A 23,694-nucleotide genomic window follows, 5' to 3' on the forward strand; every position below is an offset into this window, starting at 1 on the left:
TGAACGGGTTTTAGGACTAGTTACTTGTATAAATGATTATAATAGGGAAATAGCCGTAGTGTTGCCATTGTTCTTGTGTTGTAACATATATTGTGTAACAGTTATGTGCTAGTGTTAATAATATATATTGTCTAACTGTTATGTGCTAGTTTTAATAATATATATTGTGTAGCTGTTATGTGCTAGTGTTAATAATATATATTGTGTAACTGTTATGTGCTAGTGTTAATAATATATATTGTGTAACTGTTATGTGCTAGTGTTAATAATATATATTGTGTAACTTATGTGCTAGTGTTAATAATATATATTGTGTAACTGTTATGTGCTAGTATTAATAATATATGTTGTGTAGCTGTTATGTGCTAGTGTTAATAATATATATTGTGTAGCTGTTATGTGCTAGTGTTAATAATATATATTGTGTAGGTGTTATGTGCTAGTGTTAATAATATATATTGTGTAGCTGTTATGTGCTAGTGTTAATAATATATATTGTGTAGCTGTAATGTGCTAGTGTTAATAATATATACTGTGTAACTGTTATGTGCTAGTGTTAATAACATATATTGTGTAACAGTTATGTGCTAGTGTTAATAATATATATTGTGTAGCTGTTATGTGCTAGTGTTAATAATATATATTGTGTAGCTGTAATGTGCTAGTGTTAATAATATATACTGTGTAACTGTTATGTGCTAGTGTTAATAATATATATTGTGTAGCTGTTATGTGCTAGTGTTAATAATATATATTGTGTAGCTGTTATGTGCTAGTGTTAATAATATATATTGTGTAACAGTTATGTACTAGTGTTAATAATATATACTGTGTAACTGTTATGTGCTAGTGTTAATAATATCTATTGTGTAGCTGTAATGTGCTAGTGTTAATAATAATATATATTGTGTAGCTGTTATGTGCTAGTGTTAATAATATATATTGTGTAACTGTTATGTGCTAGTGTTAATAATATATATTGTGTAACTGTTATGTGCTGGTGTTAATAATATATATTATGTAACTGTTATGTGCTAGTGTTAATAATATATATTGTGTAGCTGTTATGTGCTAGTGTTAATAATATATATTGTGTAGGTGTTATGTGCTAGTGTTAATAATATATATTGTGTAGGTGTTATGTGCTAGTGTTAATAATATATATTGTGTAGCTGTTATGTGCTAGTGTTAATAACATATATTGTGTAACTGTTATGTGCTAGTGTTAATAATATATATTGTGTAACTGTTATGTGCTAGTGTTAATAATATATATAGTGTAACTGTTATGTGCTAGTGTTAATAATATATATAGTGTAACTGTTATGTGCTAGTGTTAATAATATATATTGTGTAACAGTTATGTGCTAGTGTTAATAATATATATTGTGTAACAGTTATGTGCTAGTGTTAATAATATATATTGTGTAACAGTTATGTGCTAGTGTTAATCACATATATTGTCTAACTGTTATGTGCTAGTGTTAATAATATATATTGTGTAACTGTTATGTGCTAGTGTTAATAACAAATATTGTGTAACTGGTATGTGCTAGTGTTAATAATATATATTGTGTAACTGTTATGTGCTAGTGTTAATAACATATATTGTGTAACAGTTATGTACTAGTGTTAATAATATATATTGTGTAGCTGTTATGTGCTAGTGTTAATAATATATATTGTGTAGCTGTTATGTGCTAGTGTTAATAATATATATTGTGTAACAGTTATGTACTAGTGTTAATAATATATACTGTGTAACTGTTATGTGCTAGTGTTAATAATATCTATTGTGTAGCTGTAATGTGCTAGTGTTAATAATAATATATATTGTGTAGCTGTTATGTGCTAGTGTTAATAATATATATTGTGTAACTGTTATGTGCTAGTGTTAATAATATATATTGTGTAACTGTTATGTGCTGGTGTTAATAATATATATTGTGTAACTGTTATGTGCTAGTGTTAATAATATATATTGTGTAACGGTTATGTGCTAGTGTTAATAATATATATTGTGTAGCTGTTATGTGCTAGTGTTAATAATATATATTGTGTAGCTGTTATGTGCTAGTGTTAATAATATATATTGTGTAACTGTTATGTGCTAGTGTTAATAACATATATTGTGTAACTGTTATGTGCTAGTGTTAATAATATATATTGTGTAACTGTTATGTGCTAGTGTTAATAATATATATTGTGTAACTGTTATATGCTAGTGTTAATAATATATATTGTGTAGCTGTTATGTGCTAGTGTTAATAATATATATTGTGTAACTGTTATGTGCTAGTGTTAATAATATATATTGTGTAACAGTTATGTGCTAGTGTTAATAATATATATTGTGTAGCTGTTATCTGCTAGTGTTAATAATATATATTGTGTAGCTGTAATGTGCTAGTGTTAATAATATATATTGTGTAGCTGTTATGTGCTAGTGTTAATAATATATATTGTGTAACTGTTATGTGCTAGTGTTAATAATATATATTGTGTAGCTGTTATGTGCTAGTGTTAATAATAAATATTGTGTAACTGTTATGTGCTAGTGTTAATAATATATATTGTGTAACAGTTATGTACTAGTGTTAATAATATATACTGTGTAACTGTTATGTGCTAGTGTTAATAATATATATTGTGTAGCTGTTATGTGCTAGTGTTAATAATATATATTGTGTAACTGTTATGTGCTAGTGTTAATAATAATATATATTGTGTAGCTGTTATGTGCTAGTGTTAATAATATATATTATGTAGCTTTTATGTGCTAGTATTAATAATATATATTGTGTAGCTGGTATGTGCTAGTGTTAATAATATATATTGTGTAACTGTTATGTGCTAGTGTTAATAATATATATTGTGTAGCTGTTATGTGCTAGTGTTAATAATATATATTGTGTAGCTGTAATGTGCTAGTGTTAATAATATATACTGTGTAACTGTTATGTGCTAGTGTTAATATATATTGTGTAGCTGTTATGTGCTAGTGTTAATAATATATATTGTGTAACAGTTATGTACTAGTGTTAATAATATATACTGTGTAACTGTTATGTGCTAGTGTTAATAATATATATTGTGTAGCTGTAATGTGCTAGTGTTAATAATATATATTGTGTAACTGTTATGTGCTAGTGTTAATAATAATATATATTGTGTAGCTGTTATGTGCTAGTGTTAATAATATATATTGTGTAACTGTTATGTGCTAGTGTTAATAATATATATTGTGTAACTGTTATGTGCTGGTGTTAATAATATATATTGTGTAACTGTTATGTGCTAGTGTTAATAATATATATTGTGTAACGGTTATGTGCTAGTGTTAATAATATATATTGTGTAGCTGTTATGTGCTAGTGTTAATAATATATATTGTGTAACGGTTATGTGCTAGTGTTAATAATATATATTGTGTAACTGTTATGTGCTAGTGTTAATAATATATATTGTGTAACGGTTATGTGCTAGTGTTAATAATATATATTGTGTAGCTGTTATGTGCTAGTGTTAATAATATATATTGTGTAGCTGTCATGTGCTAGTGTTAATAATATATATTGTGTAACTGTTATGTGCTAGTGTTAATAATATATATTGTGTAACTGTTATGTGCTAGTGTTAATAATATATATAGTGTAACTGTTATGTGCTAGTGTTAATAATATATATTGTGTAACGGTTATGTGCTAGTGTTAATAATATATATTGTGTAACTGTTATGTGCTAGTGTTAATAATATATATTGTGTAACTGTTATGTACTAGTGTTAATAATATATATTGTGTAACTGTTATCTACTAGTGTTAAAAATATATATTGTGTAGCTGTTATGTACTAGTGTTAATAATATATATTGTGTAGCTGTTATGTACTAGTGCTAATAATATATTTTGTGTAGCTGTTATGTGCTAGTGTTAATAATATATATTGTGTAACTGTTATGTGCTAGTGTTAATAATATATATTGTGTAACAGTTATGTGCTAGTGTTAATAACATATATTGTGTAACTGTTATGTGCTAGTGTTAATAATATATATTGTGTAACTGTTATGTGCTAGTGTTAATAATAAATATTGTGTAACTGTTATGTGCTAGTGTTAATAATATATATAGTGTAACTGTTATGTGCTAGTGTTAATAATATATATTGTGTAACTTATGTGCTAGTGTTAATAATATATATTGTGTAACAGTTATGTGCTAGTGTTAATAACATATTGTCTAACTGTTATGTGCTAGTGTTAATAATATATATTGTGTAACTGTTATGTGCTAGTGTTAATAATATATATTGTGTAGCTGTTATGTGCTAGTGTTAATAATATATATTGTGTAACTGTTATGTGCTAGTGTTAATAACATATATTGTGTAACTGGTATGTGCTAGTGTTAATAATATATATTGTGTAACTGTTATGTGCTAGTGTTAATAACATATATTGTGTAACTGTTATGTGCTAGTGTTAATAATATATATTGTGTAACTGTTATATGCTAGTGTTAATAATATATATTGTGTAGCTGTTATGTGCTAGTGTTAATAATATATATTGTGTAACTGTTATGTGCTAGTGTTAATAATAATATATATTGTGTAGCTGTTATGTGCTAGTGTTAATAATATATATTGTGTAACTGTTATGTGCTAGTGTTAATAATATATATTGTGTAACTGTTATGTGCTGGTGTTAATAATATATATTGTGTAACTGTTATGTGCTAGTGTTAATAATATATATTGTGTAACGGTTATGTGCTAGTGTTAATAATATATATTGTGTAGCTGTTATGTGCTAGTGTTAATAATATATATTGTGTAACGGTTATGTGCTAGTGTTAATAATATATATTGTGTAACGGTTATGTGCTAGTGTTAATAATATATATTGTGTAGCTGTTATGTGCTAGTGTTAATAATATATATTGTGTAGCTGTTATGTGCTAGTGTTAATAATATATATTGTGTAACTGTTATGTGCTAGTGTTAATAATATATATTGTGTAACTGTTATGTGCTAGTGTTAATAACATATATTGTGTAACTGGTATGTGCTAGTGTTAATAATATATATTGTGTAACTGTTATGTGCTAGTGTTAATAACATATATTGTGTAACTGTTATGTGCTAGTGTTAATAATATATATTGTGTAACTGTTATATGCTAGTGTTAATAATATATATTGTGTAGCTGTTATGTGCTAGTGTTAATAATATATATTGTGTAACTGTTATGTGCTAGTGTTAATAATATATATTGTGTAACAGTTATGTGCTAGTGTTAATAATATATATTGTGTAGCTGTTATCTGCTAGTGTTAATAATATATATTGTGTAGCTGTAATGTGCTAGTGTTAATAATATATACTGTGTAACTGTTATGTGCTAGTGTTAATAATATATATTGTGTAGCTGTTATGTGCTAGTGTTAATAATATATATTGTGTAACAGTTATGTACTAGTGTTAATAATATATACTGTGTAACTGTTATGTGCTAGTGTTAATAATATATATTGTTTAGCTGTAATGTGCTAGTGTTAATAATATATATTGTGTAACTGTTATGTGCTAGTGTTAATAATATATATTGTGTAACGGTTATGTGCTAGTGTTAATAATATATATTGTGTAGCTGTTATGTGCTAGTGTTAATAATATATATTGTGTAGCTGTTATGTGCTAGTGTTAATAATATATATTGTGTAACTGTTATATGCTAGTGTTAATAATATATATTGTGTAGCTGTTATGTGCTAGTGTTAATAATATATATTGTGTAACTGTTATGTGCTAGTGTTAATAATATATATTGTGTAACAGTTATGTGCTAGTGTTAATAATATATATTGTGTAGCTGTTATGTGCTAGTGTTAATAATATATATTGTGTAGCTGTAATGTGCTAGTGTTAATAATATATACTGTGTAACTGTTATGTGCTAGTGTTAATAATATATATTGTGTAGCTGTTATGTGCTAGTGTTAATAATATATATTGTTTAGCTGTAATGTACTAGTGTTAATAATATATATTGTGTAACTGTTATGTGCTAGTGTTAATAATAATATATATATATTGTGTAGCTGTTATGTGCTAGTGTTAATAATATATATTGTGTAACTGTTATGTGCTAGTGTTAATAATATATATTGTGTAACTGTTATGTGCTAGTGTTAATAATATATATTGTGTAACTGTTATGTGCTAGTGTTAATAATATATATTGTGTAACGGTTATGTGCTAGTGTTAATAATATATATTGTGTAGCTGTTATGTGCTAGTGTTAATAATATATATTGTGTAGCTGTTATGTGCTAGTGTTAATAATATATATTGTGTAGTTATGTGCTAGTGTTAATAATATATATTGTGTAGCTGTTATGTGCAGTGACGTGCGGTGAGGTCAGAGATTAGTGAGGCAGTGGCTATGATACTCCAGAGAAACATACACATATAGTATGTGACTGTGTGTGCGTATGTGTGTTTGTTTACAGCAAAAGCAAGGGTTGATGGCCAATATGCTGATTAGCACCTCATTGATTCATGCACTCACTTTACAGGTGCATTTTGAACAAATAAGAGATGGTTAACTGAAAGAAAAGCTACCATACCTCCCTTTGTTCCAACATCAGAGACTCAGATGGAGACAAGGGACTATTGTCATTCTGTTTCAACGCTGTTGATAGACTAATTAAATTTACCTACAGTATCTGCACTAACAACATCCAAACGTAGGTTATGGGAATAGACAAGATAAATTATATTTCTAAAATAGTATAACAATGATAAATTAACTAAAAGGAAAATAACATTGTATAAAACATATAGTATCACTATCAATCCAAGTTTGTTTTTTTGCAGTTCCTGTACCATGTCACACCAATTGCTAGGGCACAATGCTTTCTATATTAGGTTGTAGAAGGCTTTAATACATTACAATTTCTAGGAATCCTTAAAGGGAATTAATTGGGTTTTTGGGGGCCTTGGAACATCCAGACAGTGGACAGGACAGTCACTCAAATTACTATTACATGGCAGAATTAACCATACACATTTTGACCACAAGTCACCCACCCACAAGTAAGCATGTTAAACAATGGGTCTAAGGTGCATTTATTTATTAAGCTGTTGCTGGTACAAAAACAGTGATTAAGCAAAAGGCTAAATAAGCTACACCACATTCATAATTAATATATCACAATGTATAATACACTACAAATAAAAAAATAAAAAATTCTAAGCTATAAGTCACACCTGCAACATTTTTGTATTCTATGAAGTAGTTTTGGGTGCACACTTATGGTATAAATAAGAAAGCATTATACCTAGCTAATGACATGTAAAGAGCAAGGATCAATTCTTTTGACATATCCATTTCATGCCATGACAGTTGAATCATTAAACTTCATCCCTCAAACCCAGATGTTCCTAGACACTCAGGACAATGCCTCCTGCCATGCTCCAGTAGGGTTGGGCACACATACCCTTCAGTGGTGGACCTAATGAACTGAGGGCCCAAGACTGGATCTAAATGATTTAAAAATGTTGCTTAGCACCATTCTTAAAGTTAAAATGCCCTATACACTAAAGGATTAAGTCATAATGGAAGTCCCTTAATAAAAAGAGATAAAAAAATGTGACATTGGAACATGCAAAGCAAAAGGTAATCAAGGGGTTAAATCACCGCACTGACAACCAGCAGCATGTTACTTGCCATAAAAACACATGGGTAAACATGATGTTAAATCACAGCTGCATAGCAAACTTACATCATTGAGTTATGCAGCTGTGATTTAACTCCTTCATTACTTTTTGTTCAGTGTGTGTGTGTGTGTGTGTGTGGTGTGTGTATATATATATATATATATATACACACACACACACAATCACACATTGCTACATAAACACAGGGCAAAAGAATGCACACATAATGCACCTAACCCCCTAACAACACATATTTGGATTAAAGTCTTGCAAAAAAAAAAAACAAAGCTTACAACTTTGAGACCCAGACGTTTATCTTGACCTGCCGTTCTGCTTCAAGTCAAGAGCTGCTATAAATAACTCCCCAGCAGATCACACAAAAGGAGCGGCCCATGTGACCTCCTGCTCCTGATCTACGGGATGCCTTAAACACTTAGCACACAAAGTACAGTTAACCCCATGTCTGCCAACAAGAGTTGCAGCATGTCTTGCAGCAGCACCCTCTGGCAGACACGGGGTTGAATGAAATTAAGGAAGCTTTTTTACGAAGGTGGTAGGTTATACCTGAATGCTGCAGCTAAATAGAGACTTGTGCCTGTAGCTTCTCTCCAGCAGCCTTGGCCACCATAGATCACAGAGGCATGTGTCTCCTGGTCGCAGCAGTGCTACTTCCTACATTGCAATGAATATTCAGTTGTGAGCCCCAAATAAAAAGCACTTTTTTACATAATTTTTTTATGTGACTCTGATACCTTAACCCCTTGTTGCTGGGCAGTGCGTGTCCACTTGGATGCGTCCAGAAGCAAAGCTTTACCGAGTCCACACAGCCACACAACAGCAGCTGACAGCTGGTAAAGCTTTGCTTCTGGACGCATCCAAGTGGACACGCACTGCCCAGCAACAAGGGGTTAAGGTATCAGAGTCACATAAAAAAAATATGTAAAAAAGTTATTTTTATTTGGGGCTCACAACTGAATATTCATTGCAATGTAGGAAGTAGCACTGCTGCGACCAGGGAGACACATGCCTCTGTGATCTATGGTGGCCGAGGCTGCTGGAGAGAAACTACAGGCACAAGTCTCTATTTAGCTGCAGCATTCAGGTATAACCTACCACCTTGTAGGTTCAGTGTCTCAGTCTCAGACAGGGCAGGGTAGTAGCAGCTGATCGCAGCTCAAGATCGGAGGAAAGGAGCCGTGCACTAACCTTTCTTCTGAAATCTTTTTCTGTTCTGACACGCAACACCTGACCTGACCACCAGACGTAGACGCTGCCTAATTTCCCGCCCGGCAACTCAGCCCAGAGACTCAGACATACTGATGTCTGATTGGCTGAGGGGCGGGCAGGCAGGGCTGAGGGCTCCAGAGGCTTGAAGAGTCAAGCCTCCGGTGGGAGCAGTATATGGGCCGCAAGAGAGACTGCTGCATAGCTATTATTCCCCACTGGGTGGCAGTCTCTAGCGGCCCATATACAACACAATACAGTTACATTCATATTGCGCAATGAAAGGATAGCTGGCCTCTACTTTCTTGCGCAATATGAATGTATTACTTAATATTACAGTTTTTTCCCCCCCAACAAAAATAGCAATAAAATACTGAATTTAGTAGAGGGGTGGGGGGGTAGGTCACCTTTTGAGATAAAAGAGAAAAAAAAGGATTTTTTTAAAATTATTTTTATAAAAAAAGGCTGTAATGCACCATTTGGCCAGGGGAGGCACTGCCTCACCTGCCTCCTATGAGTGCATGTCACTGACTGTAAGTGCTCCAGCCCTAAACACATATCACCTGCCTCTATATGCAGCACATGCTGTAACTGTAAGTGCTCCAGCCCTAAACACATATCACCTACCTCTGTATGCAGCACATGCTGTAACTGTAAGTGCTCCAGCCCTAAACACATATCACCTGCCTCTGTATGCAGCACATGCTGTAACTGTAAGTGCTCCAGCACTAAACACATATCACCTGCCTCTGTATGCAGCACATGCTGTAACTGTAAGTGCTCCAGCCCTAAACACATGTCACCTGCCTCTGTATGCAGCACATGCTGTAACTGTAAGTGCTCCAGCCCTAAACACATATCACCTGCCTCTGTATGCAGCACATGCTGTAACTGTAAGTGCTCCAGCCATAAACACATATCACCTGCCTCTGTATGCAGCACATGATGTAACAGTAAGTGCTCCAGCCATAAACACATATCACCTGCCTCTGTATGCAGCACATGATGTAACAGTAAGTGATCCAGCCCTAAACACATATCACCTGCCTCTGTATGCAGCACATGCTGTAACTAAGTGCTCCAGCCCTAAATACATATACCCTGCCTCTGTATACCAGCACATGCTGTAATTGTAAGTGCTCCAGCCCTAAACACATATCACCTGCCTCTGTATGCAGCACATGCTGTAACTGTAAGTGCTCCAGCCCTAAACACATATCACCTGCCTCTGTATGCAACACATGCTGTAACTGTAAGTGCTCCAGCCCTAAACACATATCACCTGCCTCTGTATGCAGCACATGCTGTAACTGTAAGTGCTCCAGCCCTAAACACATATCACCTGCCTCTGTATGCAGCACATGCTGTAACTGTAAGTGCTCCAGCCCTAAACACATATCACCTGCCTCTGTATGCAGCACATGCTGTAACTGTAAGTGCTCCAGCCCTAAACACATATCACCTGCCTCTGTATGCAGCACATGCTGTAACTGTAAGTGCTCCAGCCCTAAACACATATCACCTGCCTCTGTATACAGCACATACTGTAACTGTAAGTGCTCCAGCCCTAAACACATATCACCTGCCTCTGTATGCAGCACACGCTGTAACTGTAAGTGCTCTAGCCCTAAACACATATCACCTGCCTCTGTATGTAGCACATGCTGTAACTGTAAGTGCTCCAGCCCTAAACACATATCACCTGAAAGTTTACACAAACAGGGGCAAGCTGGAGAAGGTAGCTGTCGGTATTCACATAAAACTTTGGGGCTTGGTTAGGAGTCTGAAAATCAGAGCAAAGTTATTTAAAAATAAGCAAAATGATAGATTTTTTAAATAAAATAACTTTATGGGCTATATAAATAGATAATCTACAAAACATTTATGCAAAGAAAAAATGAGTGTATTATGTCCCTTTAAGAGATGTGGGAACTATATCAGTGCTGAGGGAGAGGTTGAAGATGTCTGTGAGTATAGGGGTAAGGGTAGAAGAGAGCTTTGGTAGAACTCTGTTCAGGCAACATCGCTCCTACAGCAGCTTCTGAGACAGGATCAGATTGAGACATATAGCAGTGTCCGGAATGGGACAAAATGCAAATGCTAAACTTGACAAAAAAGCAAATAGCATAGCCCTCTGAGCATAAGAAGGCAAGGAGCATATAGGAAGTGGGGTAAAATAAAACTAAGTTTTTTTGGCACCAAGTATGACGCACAACCCAAAAGAAAGCATATTCATTTTTTGGTGCCAACAAACATCCGGAAATGACGCAACTCGCGTGATTACAAACAACTTTGTGCCAAACAACCTGGCATCAACTAAGACGCAGGAAATGACGAACTTGCGTCATCATAGACGCACATTTGTGCCAAAAAATTCTCGCGCCAAGAATGATGCAATAAATAACAGCATTTTGATCCCTCACAAGCCTTATTTGCCCACAAATTTTTTAAAAGAAAAACAAGTGAAATTTGAAAAAAAGACTATACCACAGGTAAGACAAAAACTTCCTAAAACATGATTCCCATGATGAAACTGCCAGACTGCAAAGGGAAATACACATAGACCTGACTCATGGCAAATATAAGTAAATACATATATTTAGAACTTTATATAAATACAGGGAGTGCAGAATTATTAGGCAAATTAGTATTTTGACCACATCATCCTCTTTATGCATGTTGTGTTACTCCAAGCTGTATAGGCTCGAAAGCCTACTACCAATTAAGCATATTAGGTGATGTGCGTCTCTGTAATTAGAAGGGGTGTGGTCTAATGACATCAACACCCTATATCAGGTGTGCATAATTATTAGGCAACTTCCTTTCCTTTGGCAAAATGGGTCAAAAGAAGGACTTGACAGGCTCAGAAAAGTCAAAAATAGTGAGATATCTTGCAGAGGGATGCAGCACTCTTAAAATTGCAACGCTTCTGAAGTGTGATCATCGAACAATCAAGCGTTTCATTCAAAATAGTCAACAGGGTCGCAAGAAGCGTGTGGAAAAACCAAGGCGCAAAATAACTGCCCATGAACTGAGAAAAGTCAAGCGTGCAGCTGCCAAGATGCCACTTGCCACCAGTTTGGCCATATTTCAGAGCTGCAACATCACTGGAGTGCCCAAAAGCACAAGGTGTGCAATACTCAGAGACATGGCCAAGGTAAGAAAGGCTGAAAGACGACCACCACTGAACCAGACACACAAGCTGAAACGTCAAGACTGGGCCAAGAAATATCTCAAGACTGATTTTTCTAAGGTTTTATGGACTGATGAAATGAGAGTGAGTCTTGATGGGCCAGATGGATGGGCCCGTGCCTGGATTGGTAAAGGGCAGAGAGCTCCAGTCCGACTCAGACGCCAGCAAGGTGGAGGTGGAGTACTGGTTTGGGCTTGTATCATCAAAGATGAGCTTGTGGGGCCTTTTCGGGTTGAGGATGGAGTCAAGCTCAACTCCCAGTCCTACTGCCAGTTTCTGTAAGACACCTTCTTCAAGCAGTGGTACAGGAAGAAGTCTGCATCCTTCAAGAAAAACATGATTTTCATGCAGGACAATGCTCCATCACACGCGTCCAAGTACTCCACAGCGTGGCTGGCAAGAAAGGGTATAAAAGAAGAAAATCTAATGACATGGCCTCCTTGTTCACCTGATCTGAACCCCATTTAGAACCTGTGGTCCATCATCAAATGTGAGATTTACAAGGAGGGAAAACAGTGCACCTCTCTGAACAGTGTCTGGGAGGCTGTGGTTGCTGCTGCACGCAATGTTGATGGTGAACAGATCAAAACACTGACAGAATCCATGGATGGCAGGCTTTTGAGTGTCCTTGCAAAGAAAGGTGGCTATATTGGTCACTGATTTGTTTTTGTTTTGTTTTTGAATGTCAGAAATGTATATTTGTGAATGTTGAGATGTTATATTGGTTTCACTGGTAAAAATAAATAATTGAAATGGGTATATATTTGTTTTTTGTTAAGTTGCCTAATAATTATGCACAGTAATAGTCACCTGCACACACAGATATCCCCCTAAAATAGCTATAACTAAAAACAAACTAAAAACTACTTCCAAAACTATTCAGCTTTGATATTAATGAGTTTTTTGGGTTCATTGAGAACATGGTTGTTGTTCAATAATAAAATTAATCCTCAAAAATACAACTTGCCTAATAATTCTGCACTCCCTGTACATAAAGCGCCAACCATAGCTGTGTCTTAAATAATGATACATACTTACCGAAAGATACCCATCCATATATAGCAGATAGCCAAACCAGCAGAGGTAATGGTATATAAGAGTATATCGTCAATCTGAAAAGGGAGGTAGGAGATGAAGCCGATACTCTCATCATCACGTCCCTCTGACAAACACTGTACTCTGAGAGGAATTGGGCTTCAGAATGCTGTGACAGACCCTTCTGTCAGGACTGAAAGAGTTAACTGTGTTTAGCTTTAAGAATCTAATTTATAAAGACAGGTTTTCTGGCCTCAGCTATTGTGTGCTATAATTACATTTAAGTAATAAACAGGCCATTGTTTAATCACCCTCAGAGAACAGAGGCTAGGTGATAAGACAAGCCAAATGTGTTTAAGTTGTTATCTGCCTAAGTAAAGTATTTAAGTAATATAATTCTATTGTATCATGTCAAGGGCGCTTCTCCCTTTTATCTAATGTACAACATTCTTTCAACCCCCATCTGAGGGGGGGTCAAAAACCTGTATAAATCTGTGTGCTGCCTTTTTAATAAATGTCATTCTGTTTTAAACCTGAAACTGGCTGGGTTGTGAATTGCTGATTGTCTATGCAGGACATTGTTCATCTGGGGTTAACCCTTGGTACACAGTTGGTACCGTAACATTGGTGGCAAGCGACGGGAGAATCCTTATCGCCCAGAAGAGCAACTACACAAGCCAGTAACCTCAGGAAGAGGGAGATTATTACAATACTGACTAAGATGGAAAGAGTACCAGGGACAGAAGGAACCAATGGGCCCAGCATATCAGACAGAACCCCTGAAGAAGCAAGCTTTGATCGGGCGGTTAAAATAAGACTGGCATATTATGGCCCCAACCCATCTGCCGAAATTATCGACCGGGTCATAGCAGCTGTGGAGGCCAACCTACTTCGCCAAAGCGGCGCTGCAGCAGCCCAAGTCACAGCAACCCCAGTGGAAAAGGGAAAAGTAAATTTTGCAGCTTTTAAAAACTTCCTGGAAACAGAAGGAGAGATTGATGGGTACCTTGCGGATTTTGAGAGGCAATGTGCACTACACAAGGTACCCGCAGAGGACTGGGTCACGATATTATCCGGAAAATTATCCGGCCGGGCCAGTGAGGCTTTTCGGGCCATTCCAGATGAGGAAGTCGGGGATTATAATACTGTAAAAGAGGCTCTGCTCTCCAGGTATGCGGTTACACCGGAGGCATACCGGAGGCGGTTCAGAGACACTGTTAAATTGGCTGGTGATTCCTACCTTGAGTGGGCATGTAAGGTGCACCGCACAGCAGCTCACTGGATAGCGGGGTGCCAAGCCGTATCTGGGGAAGAGGTGCTGCAGCTATTCCTGTTGGAACATTGCTTCGACAAGTTACCCGCAGGAGTTCGAGAGTGGGTTCGGGACCGTAAACCCTCCACCCTGCATGAAGCGGCTCGCTTGGCAGATGAGTATACGGATGCCCGCAAACTGGACACTGCTACCACTAAGCCCCCTGCCAGAGTGGAGTACAGACCCCCAGTCACCCCAGCACCTGCCAGTTACCAACCCCCAGCACACCGCTATACCACACGGTCTCGGGCCACGAACTACCCTCAGAGAGCCTGGTTCAATTCGCGGGGCTACTCACAACCGATTCGGTGCTTTGGATGTAAGCAACTAGGGCACAAAAGACCAGAGTGTCCCCTAAATGCAGCGAACCAAGCACAGTCCTGGAGAAGACCCGCCGGCGGAATCCCACGTAACCCTCAGCCTGCGGCCCGCTACGTAGAGGCGCAAGAATGCTGGGGCATCCTACATGAGGCAGACCTTGTGCAAGCTGCCCACCGGAATAACCGGCAACTGGTTAAAGTGAATGGGAAGGAGGTCAGTGGTCTACGGGATACTGGTGCTACCATGACCTTGCTTCGAAAGAACTTGGTGTCTGAGAAACAGCACACAGGAGACACTGTGGCTGTGAGGGTAGCAGGGGGCACTGTGTTCCGCCTGCCTGTTGCCAGGGTGCATTTGGATTGGGGAGGGGGCGCTAGACCTGTGAATGTGGGGGTCATGAAGGATTTACCAGCTGATGTTCTCCTTGGAAATACCTTGGTCCCCCTTGTTTCTGCCTATGCTCCCATGGGTCCCGCTGATGTTAACCCTGTGACTACCCGTGCTCAGATCCGTGCAGCAGAGACTGACCCCCCTGCTGCTAAGCCCCAGGACGCTGAGCTCAGTAAATCTCTATCCGCTATTGATATGTGGGAGTCACGTTACAATGCGCTGATGAAGGAGAAGAGTCACGTAGAGGATAAAATGGTCACGTTAAATAATCATGTAACAGTGCTAGCGGGAGAGGAGTGCAGAGGAAAAAGCACGTTTAGAACAGGAATCTCTGCTAGACAAGCTGCACCGACAGACTGCAGAAAACACCAGCTTGAGAGTGGAACATGAAACATTAAGGACAAACTTAGTGACACTGGAGGAGAAGCTGACGCTGGCTCATAGGGAGGTGCAGCAACTCAAGGGCACCCTATGTCAGTATGAAGGGATTGTGGATACCTATAAAGAGCAGGTACAAAAACCACGTAAAGAAGCCGATGATATTTTGAAGGACTGTTTAGCCCTAGTCGGGGCACTGAAGAGGTTGAACCCTTATTTATACAGACAGGGATTCTCTCTCATAACGGGAATACAGATGGATTGTCCCAGCAAACTGACATGCCTACCACCACCCAGTCCGGTCATCCCCAAGTTGACCCGCCAAAGGGTCAAGCCGGGTCTGCCGGAGTGTTCCACAAGGGGGGAGCTATGTGACAGACCCTTCTGTCAGGACTGAAAGAGTTAACTGTGTTTAGCTTTAAGAATCTAATTTATAAAGACAGGTTTTCTGGCCTCAGCTATTGTGTGCTATAATTACATTTAAGTAATAAACAGGCCATTGTTTAATCACCCTCAGAGAACAGACGCTAGGTGATAAGACAAGCCAAATGTGTTTAAGTTGTTATCTGCCTAAGTAAAGTATTTAAGTAATATAATTCTATTGTATCATGTCAAGGGCGCTTCTCCCTTTTATCTAATGTACAACATTCTTTCAACCCCCATCTGAGGGGGGGTCAAAAACCTGTATAAATCTGTGTGCTGCCTTTTTAATAAATGTCATTCTGTTTTAAACCTGAAACTGGCTGGGTTGTGAATTGCTGATTGTCTATGCAGGACATTGTTCATCTGGGGTTAACCCTTGGTACACAGTTGGTACCGTAACAAATGCTTAGAAGCGCTTATCATAGAAGAAATCATAAAAATCCAGCACAAACTTACTTCACCACTTCCATAGGAGACAAAGTTTGTAAAACTGAACTGTGGGTGTGGGGAGGGGCGTATTTATAGGCATTTAGAGGTTTGGGAAACTGTGCCCCTCCTGGTAGAATTGTATATTGCATACATCACTAGCTCATGGGCTCTTGCCATATGAAAGAAATATATTTTTATAGTTTAGAATAACAGTGTTATATTTTACCTATATCAGTCATTGAGTGTATAAGAAAAAAAAAGGTTTATTTTAGGATTTATAAAAACAAAAAGATATTCAAATTTTAAAGCCAAATACATTTTTTTACAATGAACAAGTAAAATGTTTGCTCTATCAGTCACATCCTCGTGCACTGGGGCCGAATTATCAAGCTCTGAATGTTGCTTGATGCCCGTTTCTGTGCGAGCCTTCAGGAAAACAGCAGTTATGAAGTAGTGGTCTAAAGAGCGCTGCTCCATAACTTGACCGCCTGTTCTGAGGCTGCGGACATTAATCTGCCAGATCCTATATGATCGGGCTGATTGACACCCCTTGTTAGCGGCCGATTGGCCGTGAATCTGCAGGAGGGGGTGTTGCACAAGCAGTTCACAAGAACTGCTTGTGCAATGATAAATGCCGACAGCATTTAGACAGTAGGGACATTAAAATCAAAATTAAACTTAAATATATTGGATAGAACATAACATTTCAATCAACTTTCCAATTTACTTATATTATCATTTGTGCTTAGTTCTCTTAGTATCCTTTGTTAAAGAGTAATCCTAGGTGAACTCAGGAGTGTGCACGTATCTTCAGACAGCAGAGTTTGCAAGCACATTTATAGCAATGTTATACATAGTTACAAACACTGCTGCACAGAGTGCTAAATACACGTGCACGTCCCTAAGCTCATATGATATCAGCCTCCTAGGTTTACTCTATAACAAAGGATACCAAAAGAACAAAGCAAATTAGATAGTAGAAGTAAATTGGAAAGGTGGGTAAAATTACTGCTCTATCTGATTTATCAGCGTTTAACCTTCACTGTCAGATTTGGCTTCTGTTTTTTATGATGTTTTCCTTTTTATTCTGTGATATTTAGTTTTTAATTAGACAAAAAAACACAAAATACTGGTCTGGATTACAATCACTTTTTATTTGCATAAAAAAACATTGTATATCATTATATAGTAAACAGCAGCTGTTACGGTTGCCTCCAGGCTGGCTGGAAGTTGGACCGTAGAAAAGGATGCTCCTAGCGCTCACCAAAGAATCATCAGCACCATAGTCAGCAATCCCTGTAGTGATATTAGCTGAATCCTACAAACATGAGTCAAAGCTTCAAGTTAGAGGGTCAACATAGGTCTGCTGTGCTGGAGCACACAGCCTGCTTTTATTGAGGTTACATGCAAACAGGACACTCTCAGGGGGAGGCATAAAATCCCCCATCACACATTTGATATTAGATAGAGACACTCCCTTTGACAGGCCACAACAGCAGATAACATTACACACAAGAAAACAATGCAGTCCACCTTATCAATACTAGTCTGATTAGACAATGGGAAAGTCACTAAACCTAATTAGAGCTGATCCCAGCAGACTTGTATTTAGAATAGGTTTCTTGAAGCTGAACAAAATTTAACTCTTAATGGCACACAATGAAACTGAACCAAGTGGGAGAAAGCCAGGGACAAGTCATTTCACAGGTCTGGGGACATAGTCTTAAAGGGGCATTGTCTATCAAAGTCACAATATGTCCCCAGATGGTTCTTAAAGGGCCACACACACCCAACAAAAGTCAATATGTCCTCAGGGGCACAATCTTCCAGGGGCCATAGTCATGTGGAAGGAGGCTGGCAAATAGGCTTCTCCAAAATCCAGGGAAGCAGGGCAATTTTTCATTTAAAGGGCCAGTTACAAACAGCAGTTTGTAACATATCTCCCCTTTTGGAGGGAGACTAACCAGGCACCTGACCTTCTGCCGGTCAGTGCCCAAGTTAGTCTCGCAACCCACCCACAAATAATCGCTAGCAGCAAAGTAGCCCCCCCACAATACGTAGTACTGGCCTGTAAGTTCCAGGTTGCAGGATGAAAGTGCAGCATCCTCGGCCTTCCTGGCGCAGCTTGGCAAATAGCTGATGGTACTTGGGGGGCAGAGGCCAGCGGCACTCTGCCCTGGTGCCAGCGCTTCTGCTGGGGTGAGGGGTTTGCAGGCCAGTTCTGTAACAAGGACAAGGTCTGTAGGGCAGAGGCCAGCAGCGCTCTGTCCTGATGCCAGCTCTTCTGCTGGGGGAATTGGGGCACAGTCCTGCCCGGTGGCAAAGGGAACATGGGGGTCAGTGGGGGCCAACATCTCCACTGTTAACCCTGGGCCCAAGTTAGGGGTTAGCTGGGGAGGGGGAGATTGGCTTACCTCCTCCTCCTGATACTCCGGTGGCCGTTGGGAAGGGAGGTCGATGCTCTCCGCTTCCTGTGGAACATGCTGCGGCTGGGGAGAGAGACCGGTTGTCTCCTCTCCCTGGAAGGCACACTCCGGCTGGGGAGGGAGGTCGATGCTCTCCCCTCCCTGTAGCTGGGTCTGTCGCTGGGGATCTGGGCCGCCTGCCCAGCATCCCTGTAGGGCCGGTAGAGAGACTGCGGTCCCATCTCCACCTGCCTGCTGGGGGTCCTCCCAGGACCAGTCTATGAGGCCTGCTGCCTCTGGTATCTCTGGCTGGGGAAGGGGACTGGTTGTCTCTTCCCTCTGCACGGTATACTGCCGCTGGGGAGGGAGGTCGCTGCTCTCCTCTCCCTGTAACTCTGGCTGCCGCTGGGAAGGGAGGTCGTTGCTCTCCGCTCCCTGTGACTCACTTTTTCGCTGGAGACCAGGTGTCCAGACCCTCAAACTCCACAGTTGGCGCTCAAAGGCTCGTGCCGCTTTGTTCTCCGTATCCAATTCCCGGATGATGCGACTGACTACCTCCTGTGCAGGGTCTGGACCATATCGGACTAGCCGCCTCTTTACCTCTGGAACGAAATCCGCGCCCTCATAGCGACGGATCAGGTTGAGGTGCTCTTCACAGGGTTCTGAATAGTGTCTTGTCAGCTCCATGCTGCTGTAGGTAGGGACGCTGCGCAGTGGCTAGCGTTGCCCTTAATAACTTTCCTACAATACCAGTGCTGTTGTGGTGCTGCTCCTTGCGCTAGGACGCCAATCCCACCGCTGCCGCCAAATGTTACGGTTGCCTCCAGGCTGGCTGGAAGTTGGACCGTAGAAAAGGATGCTCCTAGCGCTCACCAAAGAATCATCAGCACCATAGTCAGCAATCCCTGTAGTGATATTAGCTGAATCCTACAAACATGAGTCAAAGCTTCAAGTTAGAGGGTCAACATAGGTCTGCTGTGCTGGAGCACACAGCCTGCTTTTATTGAGGTTACATGCAAACAGGACACTCTCAGGGGGAGGCATAAAATCCCCCATCACACATTTGATATTAGATAGAGACACTCCCTTTGACAGGCCACAACAGCAGATAACATTACACACAAGAAAACAATGCAGTCCACCTTATCAATACTAGTCTGATTAGACAATGGGAAAGTCACTAAACCTAATTAGAGCTGATCCCAGCAGACTTGTATTTAGAATAGGTTTCTTGAAGCTGAACAAAATTTAACTCTTAATGGCACACAATGAAACTGAACCAAGTGGGAGAAAGCCAGGGACAAGTCATTTCACAGGTCTGGGGACATAGTCTTAAAGGGGCATTGTCTATCAAAGTCACAATATGTCCCCAGATGGTTCTTAAAGGGCCACACACACCCAACAAAAGTCAATATGTCCTCAGGGGCACAATCTTCCAGGGGCCATAGTCATGTGGAAGGAGACTGGCAAATAGGCTTCTCCAAAATCCAGGGAAGCAGGGCAATTTTTCATTTAAAGGGCCAGTTACAAACAGCAGTTTGTAACAGCAGCATTACATGATATATGCCCACAATGGTATAAATATACCTAACACTTGTGCTCTTGATACAAAGGGATTTATCAGACATATAATGTTCCCTTTATATATACAGTATGTGCTATTATCAGTTCTTGTGGCTTCTAACTAACATGAAAACATCTAACAGACATAATATCAAGTTACAGAACATGACACACATATTACATACCCAGTATACATGTAGGTTATAGTAGCCTTTTAAATTAAACTGATTATGATCACATGACACACATATTACATACCCAGTATACATGTAGGTTATAGTAGCCATTTAAATTAAACTGATTATGATCATATGACACACATATTACATACCCAGTATACATGTAGGTTATAGTAGCCATTTAAATTAAACTGATTATGATCACATGACACACATATTGCATACCCAGTATACATGTAGGTTATAGTAGCCATTTAAATTAAACTGATTATGATCACATGACATACATATTACATACCCAGTATACATGTAGGTTATAGTGGCCATTTAAATTAAACTGATTATGATCACGACACACATATTACATATCCAGTATACATGTAGGTTATAGTAGCCATTTAAATTAAACTGATTATGATCACAAATGTACCAGTTACTGATATTGTGTCTAATTAAATAAAATCAGTTCCCTCTCAGTAATTCCTCTGGTATATAACATGTACAATGCTAAGCATCTATTGCTATAAGAAAAGGTTTATCCACATGATGTGCACATTAAATATATCTCCCAGATGTCAATCATTTGAGACTGATGTTCTTGTTTATATAATTCTCTAACACTCTATTCATATAAAGACTCCTTTATTCTGTAAATTATTTATTTCCTCCCCTGTGTAAAACAAACGTACAACTCCTAACACTGGCATATTAATACACAACACTGGGGGTGCTTTGGTGGTGAATGGTTGTGTAAACTGGTCAATATGAGGTCAGAGTTGTATATTCCTGTGTGGTGTTTGGATTCTATCACATTGATATGAGAGAAACTGCGGCGCACATATATAGAGGAACAAAGGACAGCAAGAGAGCTCTTCCAATATGGAGATTTTGTAACTGGGATTTTTGCCCTATTTAGGATAATTGTAAAGAGGTTTGTACACTGTGTATATAAAGTTTATTTGTGTGTAAATATTTGGCATTTTGTGATACCTGACTTTAATAAAAAAACATTTTTTCCACTTTCTAAACATGTGAAAGTTTCTTCCCTTGTGACTCCTTTCATGAGTTTTCAGATTACTTATTTTTGTAAAACTTTTTCCACACTCTGTACATGTGAAAGGCTTTTCTCCTGTGTGAATCCTTTCATGAGTTTTCAGATTACTCATATGTGTAAAATGTATGGTGTTTGGATTCCATCCCATTGATATGAGAGAAACTGAGGTGCACATATATAGAGGAACAAAGGACAGCAGGAGAGCATTTCCAAACTGAGGCTTTTATAACTGGGATTAGAAAGTATTATTTACAATAAGATCCTTTTTGATGCTTCTATTTAGAGAGTTTGTCCTCTTTAAGATAATTATAAAGAGGTTGTACACTGTGTATATAAAGTTTATTTGTGTGTAAATATTTGGCATTTTGTGATACCTGACTTTAATAAAAAAAAAAAACTTTTTTCCACTTTCTAAACATGTTAAAGGTTTCTTCCCTTGTGACTCCTTTCATGACTTTTCAGATGACTCTTTTTTTATAAAACTGTTACCACACTCTGTACATGTGAAAGTCTTTTCCCCTGTGTGACTCCTTTCATGTCTATTCAGATGACTCTTATGTATAAAACTTTTCCCACACTCTGTACATGTGAACGGCTTTTCCCCTGTGTGAATCCTTTCATGCATTTTCAGTTCACCCTTTCCTATAAAACTTTTTCCACACTCTGTACATGTGAAAGGCTTTTCTCCTGTGTGAATCATTTCATGTCTATTCAGATCACTCTTATGTATAAAACTTTTTCCACACTCTGTACATGTGAACGGATTTTCCCCTGTGCGAATCCTTTCATGCATTTTCAGTTCACTCTTTTTTGTAAAACTTTTTCCACACTCTGTACATGTGAACGGCTTTTCCCCTGTGTGAATCCTTTCATGAATTTTCAGTTGATCTATTCGTGTAAAACATTTTCCACACTCTGTACATGTGAACGGCTTTTCCCCTGTGTGAATCCTTTCATGAATTTTCAGATGATCTATTCTTGTAAAACATTTTCCACAATCTGTACATGTGAACGGCTTTTCCCCTGTGTGAATCCTTTCATGAGTTTTCAGATTACTCATATGTGTAAAACATTTTCCACACTCTGTACATGTGAAAGGATTTTCTCCTGTGTGACTCCTTTCATGAATTTTCAGATGACTCTTTGTTATAAAACTGTTATCACACTCTATACATGTGAACGGCTTTTCCCCTGTGTGAATCCTTTCATGCCTTTTCAGTTCACTCTTTGCTGTAAAACTTTTTCCACACTTTGTACATGTGAAAGGCTTTTCTCCTGTGTGACTTCTTTCATGAGTTTTCAGATGATCCATTCGTGTGAAACTTTTTCCACACTCTGTACAAGTGAAATGCTTTCCTACCGTGTGACTCATTTCATGATTTTTTAGACTACCTATATGTGTAAAACTTTTTCCACACTCTGTACATGTGTGTGGTTTATCTTCTGGGATAATAATTTCACTAGATAAGGCATTAATGTTGTCCACTTGTTTGATGACTAAATTACTCTCTGTACATAATGATTGCTGCCCAGTTCCTTCCAATTCACCATCTTCTTTAAATATCTGCTGTGATGTGCCCAATGTTTGTGAATAGTCATTGATGTCTAAGAACTTTTGGAGTTTGCAGTATCATTCTGATGCTTCCTGTAGTGAAGGATGAATATGAACTATTGATGTGTTTCTCTACATAAAAAGAAATAGAATAAAGAAAAATAAGAATGTTTATTCATTATAATATAATCTATCTCAATAAAAAAACATTTTGTTATACTAAAAAATACCTTCCGTTTTTTATTTTTAAATTTATTTACCTGTAAATCACAAATTAAAAAAGCATGAGACAGAATGTAAACATTACTACATCACAGTAAAATAAATTACTGATTACTAATGAAAACAAGTTATAGGGCCGCATTAAACAAGGTGCGTGTGAAAAATGTTCTCAGCCAGGGAACAAGTACATCAATTCTGGGCAGGAGAGGTGGCATCCACCGTCCTCATTTAATATTGCACAAGCAAATGCACATACAGCCCTGTCCGGCTCATGCTTAAAGGGAACC

The 23,694-nt window shown here is 38.1% G+C and overlaps 1 protein-coding gene across 1 annotated transcript in view; it reads right to left on the reverse strand.

The window, feature by feature from the left end:
- Window positions 1–17,565: 17,565 nt before the first annotated feature.
- LOC128659731 (oocyte zinc finger protein XlCOF6-like) overlaps window positions 17,566–23,694 on the reverse strand; it is a 665,326-nt gene continuing 659,197 nt past the window's right edge. The window contains exon 5 of the mRNA XM_053713311.1: window positions 17,566–22,908. Coding sequence (XP_053569286.1) covers window positions 22,082–22,908 — 827 coding nt within the window. The 3' untranslated portion in view covers window positions 17,566–22,081. The remainder of the gene's footprint in view (window positions 22,909–23,694) is intronic.

This window comes from Bombina bombina, chromosome 5, assembly GCF_027579735.1.
Source record: "Bombina bombina isolate aBomBom1 chromosome 5, aBomBom1.pri, whole genome shotgun sequence".
NCBI lineage: Eukaryota > Metazoa > Chordata > Amphibia > Anura > Bombinatoridae > Bombina > Bombina bombina.